A 5,930-nucleotide genomic window follows, 5' to 3' on the forward strand; every position below is an offset into this window, starting at 1 on the left:
TATTAAGATGATAATGGTGTATTACTATTGATGATGATTGACAAGGCTGATGATGATATTCAGTCACGATGAGGATGATGATGATGAAAGATTTGACGATGCAAGAGACAAACCATGCAAATGGGAATTGTATGTATGTGGGTGTATGTGTGTTTATGTATTTATGTAATAAAAATGTCTTTAAAAATAAACAAATTATAAAAAAAAAAAAAAAATATATCCAACCAATTAGGGTTTGGTGTGTCAATTAATAGACATCTTTATAATAATACAGTGTTACCAAAACCACGAACAATTCCGTGCCAAAACTTATGTCTCCAATACTTATCTTAATTACAGTGCCAATTATTATTTTTATCAAAATAGAAAAAAAGTGAGTAAGAATTATTTTGGAAAAAAAAGCAGAGATTAACAATAAATATTGGACTCCCATAGTAAAGTTAACATACAGATAACTGGAAATAATATGTCGCAGGTATGCTCAGCAGGGGGTCCCATTTGAAATACTGTACAATTGTAAGCTTAGTTCTATGGCTTTTTTGGGCTATAATCCAAGGGTATTGGGCAAAACACATCAATTATAGATGTCAACTTTGTAAATTACCTACATATATATATATGAAATTGTTTTGTTATGTATGTCTTTTCCTGAATATTTATTATTATTCATGTCACAGGAAATATACACATTTGGATATATATAAAAAAAGCATTGTCCACTTGCCCTTTTATATGCTTCTACCAGGGTAGTCCAGACCAACTGAAAGGATTTTTACTAGATTTGGTTTAGAGAAATGCTGGGTCAAGGGGACTCAACATAATGTAGAGTAGAAGGGTAATAGACCTCTGTGATTAGTGCTAGCAGAGGGGCAGGACCCGATTTGGGAAAAAATGCTATTTTCTTAACCCTTCTTCTTGAAATTAAGCTTAAAGAATTGTAAATTGTAATCCAACTTCTTTTGGAGTTGGCAAAGGAGAATCAATACTGTAAGTATTAAAGGATCAAATTTAAAGGTACCATATTCCTGGGGCAGAGGTATGGGACCCAAAAGCAAAAATACAGGTTCATCTTATATTGTAAATTTAAAGCACTAGACATTCTTGTGTGATGAATAAACTGAAAAATGGAGGTTAACCTAAATTTGTCAATTGGTCTGGAGCATCCTTGGGCCAAGGTGACTCAAGGTTGCCCATGTCTGTTTATTATGAATTTTCTATTCTTTCTACTTCTTCAGATATCCTACAGATATGGCTACTAATTTGGAGAAGACACCAGTAAGCTATACATGAACAATAATGTTTACTTATGGACAGCCTGTGAAAATGCTGTTAAGAATTCCTACAAATCAATTACCAGTAGTGCGACTACTCTCCAGGGGAAACATCTGTCACAGGAGAGTTCAGAGACAATGTGTTTTGTCAGTAAGAAGACTTGTTACCCACTCTGATCATGAACAATACTATACCTTACCAGTCTCATTCCAAACACGAACCCCTGGGGAGAGGATGACAATAGATGTCGGTGTTAGGGATGTACACCCAGTCAACATGACACCTAGCACTCCACTGGTTGTCACCGCACATGGAGTACCTGGATCCTCCCAAGACTTTGACGCCATAGGAAGACAGCTAGCAGGACATGGCGTCAGAGTTGTGGGACTTGACTTTCCAGGTAAACATCAATCTGAAACCTATACATTATGTATAGTTCTTCCACTTTGAGAACACCTTTCTTCATCTATCGGTATATAAGTCATGCTGTTCAACAATTTAGATTTGAATGATAAACATGACGTCTCAGATATTTAAATTGCTAATATTACCTTTGTATATATAAATTATCAATTTTATCTTTATGTGAATGCATGACGTCATGGCGGGTGGGTGACTTTCAGGAGCTAGTGGATATATGAGATGGTATTTGTAATTTATAATTACTACACCTTTGCATATTGTATTCTTATGTAAATGAAATCAATTGCAATTTCTAAATGTTTATTAAAATTTCAGGGTTTGGAAAAAGCAGACTTTTAGGACAGGATGTATACCGCCTTGATCACAGCACAGAAGGGAAAAGTCATATGCTGATCACCATACTGGACGCTTTAGCCATCTCCAGGTATTGGTCAAGATTATGTGGAATGTGCAATTGAGAGAATCAATTGTATTTATCTCTTTTTCAATTCATGTTTTTGTTCACAAAATTGTAATTAGATGTAGTTTTTGGGGCACCTGCCTGGGAGTGTTACTTGACATGTAATATGGTTATACATGTATACGACAGAGATAGCTAATCACTTATAATTGGTTTGTTACAAACATGTCAGCTAAAGAGGTACATGTACATTCTAAATTAGGGCATTTAATTAAAATTTGTAATCTAGAGTTCAACTCAGAGCCTCAATAAAGGATCTTGAACAAGTATTGTGTAATTTCTGTATGTTTCCAACAGGGTTGATGTGTTAATTGGCCACAGTGCAGGGACCTGGCTGAACTACAAGGCAGCGGCTGACCTTCACCTTGTCAAATCCTCAGTCCTTCTAAACCCACTTGGTAAAAGACATCACCGGTAATTCTTTTTTTTCAAAAAGTAGAAATCTAACATCAAGTGGATCTAAAATGGGACGGTACTGGAAAATAGTGGGAAAGTGGCCAAATAAAATTGCTTGCAATACAAGAAAGTTCATGGACAGTTTGAATTTGGAAATAATTGTGAAAATATTATAGCTTTCATGATTTATGTGGCATGTGAAGTTATTTATTTGTGAATTATTTTCAGAAATCTAATTATGTTTTTGCAACTTTATGGGATACACTGGCTTAAATGGGAGATCATACAATTCAGTTCGAATATAGAAAGATAAACTTTAAAAAAGTGTGTCCAATTTAAATGAGAAAAGAGAAATTTGATTATAGCTTGAAATATCGTGGCAAATCTAGCTTTATGAGATATAATTATCAGAAGGATAACATTTTTGAGAAACCTGAATTTGATTAACAGATGCAATAGTTCAGAGCATATTTAACTCTTTGCTGTTTAAATTGTCTTTTGTTTTGCAGTACTCTCCGTCCATTTATTCTTGTTAAACTGTTAGGAGGACTAATGAGAAATCCAGTTTTCCATTCAATATTATACAAATGTCTTCCATTCATTTATAAAGTCTTAGGTAAGCCATTGAATGTACAGTATATTTTAGCTGGAATTTGAGTTTCTTACATTTTTAGCACACCTGGTAAAAGTGCCAACAAGCTCATGGGCTGACAGCCGAATGAGGGGTACACAGCTGCTGTGTACATGTGGTGTCCACCCCTCATTCGCCTGTCAATTGTTTAGCTCACCTAGCCAAAAGGGCCAAGTGAGGAATTGTGATTTGTTGTTGTGCATTGTCTATTAATTGTCTGTTATTAACATATTTAAGCAATTTTTATAATAACTTCTTTTCAATAACTGCTGTACAGTTTTTGAACCAAATTGGATTGTGATTATTCTTACGTGATCAGATTGGGAATATTCTTAGGTGATGGGATTGTGATTATTCTAAGGTGATGAGATTGTGAGTATTCTTAGGTGATGAGATTGTGATTATTCTAAGGTGATGAGATTGGAAGTATTCTTAGGTGATGGGATTGTGATTATTCTAAGGTGATGAGATTGTGAGTATTCTTAGGTGATGAGATTGTGAGTATTCTAAGGTGATGAGATTGGGAGTATTCTTAGGTGATGCGATTGGAAGTATTCTTAGGTGATGATATTGTGAGTATTCTTAAGTAAGGGGATTGGGAGTATTATTATGTGATGAGATTGGGAGTATTCTTAGGTGGGATTGTGAGTATTCTTAGGTGATGGGATTTGGAGTATTCTTAGGTGATGGGATTGGGAATATCATTCTTAGGTGATGGGATTTGGAGCATTCTTAGGTGATGGGATTGGGAATATTCTTAAGTAAGGGGATTGGGAGTATTCTTAGGTGGGATTGGGATCATTCTTAGGTGAAGGAATTGTGAGTATTTTTAGGTGATGGGATTGGGAGTATTCTTAGGTGGGATTGTGAGTATTCTTAGGTGATGGGATTTGGAGTATTCTTAGGTGATGGGATTGGGAATATCATTCTTAGGTGATGGGATTTGGAGCATTCTTAGGTGATGGGATTGGGAATATTCTTAAGTAAGGGGATTGGGAGTATTCTTAGGTGGGATTGGGATCATTCTTAGGTGAAGGAATTGTGAGTATTTTTAGGTGATGGGATTGGGAGTATTCTTAGGTGGGATTGTGAGTATTCTTAGGTGATGGGATTTGGAGTATTCTTAGGTGATGGGATTGGGAATATCATTCTTAGGTGATGGGATTTGGAGCATTCTTAGGTGATGGGATTGGGAATATTCTTAAGTAAGGGGATTGGGAGTATTCTTAGGTGGGATTGGGATCATTCTTAGGTGAAGGAATTGTGAGTATTTTTAGGTGATGGGATTTGGTGTATTCTTAGGTGATGGGATGGGGAATATTCTTAGGTGATGGGATTTGGAGCATTCTTAGGTGATGGGATTGGGAATATTCTTAAGTAAGGGGATTGGGAGTATTCTTAGGTGGGATTGGGATCATTCTTAGGTGAAGGAATTGTGAGTATTTTTAGGTGATGGGATTTGGTGTATTCTTAGGTGATGGGATTTGGAGTATTCTTAGGTGATGGGATTGTGAGTATTCTTAGGTGGTGGGATTGGGAATATTCTTAGGTGATGGGATTGGGAATATTCTTAGGTGATGATATTGTGAGTATTCTTAGGTGATGAGGTTGTGAGAATTCTTAGGTGATGGGATTTGGAGTATTCTTAGGTGGTGGGATTGGGAATATTCTTAGGTGATGGGATTGGGAATATTCTTAATTAATGGGATTGTGAGTATTCTTAGGTGATGGGATTTTGAGTATTCTTAGGTGATGGGATTGTGAGTATTCTTAGGTGGTGGGATTGTGAGTATTCTTAGGTGGTGGGATTGGGAATATTCTTAGGTGATGATATTGTGAGTATTCTTAGGTGGGATTGTGAGTATTCTTAGGTGATGAGGTTGTGAGTATTCTTAGGTGGTGGGATTAGGAATATTCTTAGGGGATGGGATTGGGAGTATTCTTAGGGGATGGGATTGGGAGTATTCTTAGGTGATGGGATTGGAGGTCTTATCATTAACTCATTCACCCCTGAAATAACATAATAACCTATTCCGACATGTAATTTGAAGAGTTCAAATGTATGTTTAGGGGTGAATGAGTTCAGCAGTGTTCAAACTGTAGCAAGGATACCATAAACCAACTTTTTTCTAATTAACTCATCCACCCCTGAAATTTCATAATGAACTATTCCAACCTTTGAATTGGAAGAGTTAAAATGTGTCTTCAGGGGTGAATGAGTTGAGGGTATTGTGAATACCTTGTGTTTCAAAGCATCAAATTTTGTGTTGCTAAATATGTGTTTTACTTCTATACATATATTGTAAGTAAAGCCTTTTCATTATTTCTAATTCGAAATATATAGCTGTAGTTTACTATTGTTCAGAAAATATAATTGAAAATATTTACTTTTTTGAATGATTTTTAGTAAACTACTTATGCTGTGGTGCGGCGTCCGTCGTCCGTCCATCCGTCGTCCGGCGTCAATATTTTACTTTAAACGACTTCTTCTTAATAACCGAAAGGCCTAGGGTGTCGATATTTGGCCAGAAGCAAACTTGGATGAAGGGCTACAAAGTTTGTTAAAATTAATGACCTTCACCTATTTTCAAGGTCACAGGGGTCAAATATGTCAAAAATTTTAAACATCTTCTTCTCAATAACCAAAATGCCCAGGGAGTTGATATTTGGCCAGTAGCATGCTTGGGTGAAGGGCTACCAAGTTTGTTCAAATGAATGACCTTCAATTATATTCAAGGTCACAGGGGT

At 36.1% G+C, this 5,930-nt stretch overlaps 1 protein-coding gene across 1 annotated transcript in view; it reads left to right on the forward strand.

Annotated features, from left to right (window-relative positions):
• Positions 1-1,285: 1,285 nt before the first annotated feature.
• The window catches only part of LOC110449091, a 10,358-nt gene continuing 5,713 nt past the window's right edge, over positions 1,286-5,930 (forward strand). Inside the window, exons 1-4 of the mRNA XM_021495702.1 lie at positions 1,286-1,672; positions 2,011-2,119; positions 2,453-2,569; positions 3,061-3,167. Coding sequence (XP_021351377.1) covers positions 1,297-1,672; positions 2,011-2,119; positions 2,453-2,569; positions 3,061-3,167 — 709 coding nt within the window. The 5' untranslated portion in view covers positions 1,286-1,296. The remainder of the gene's footprint in view (positions 1,673-2,010; positions 2,120-2,452; positions 2,570-3,060; positions 3,168-5,930) is intronic.

Source organism: Mizuhopecten yessoensis, unplaced genomic scaffold (genome assembly GCF_002113885.1).
Source record: "Mizuhopecten yessoensis strain PY_sf001 unplaced genomic scaffold, ASM211388v2 scaffold4483, whole genome shotgun sequence".
NCBI lineage: Eukaryota > Metazoa > Mollusca > Bivalvia > Pectinida > Pectinidae > Mizuhopecten > Mizuhopecten yessoensis.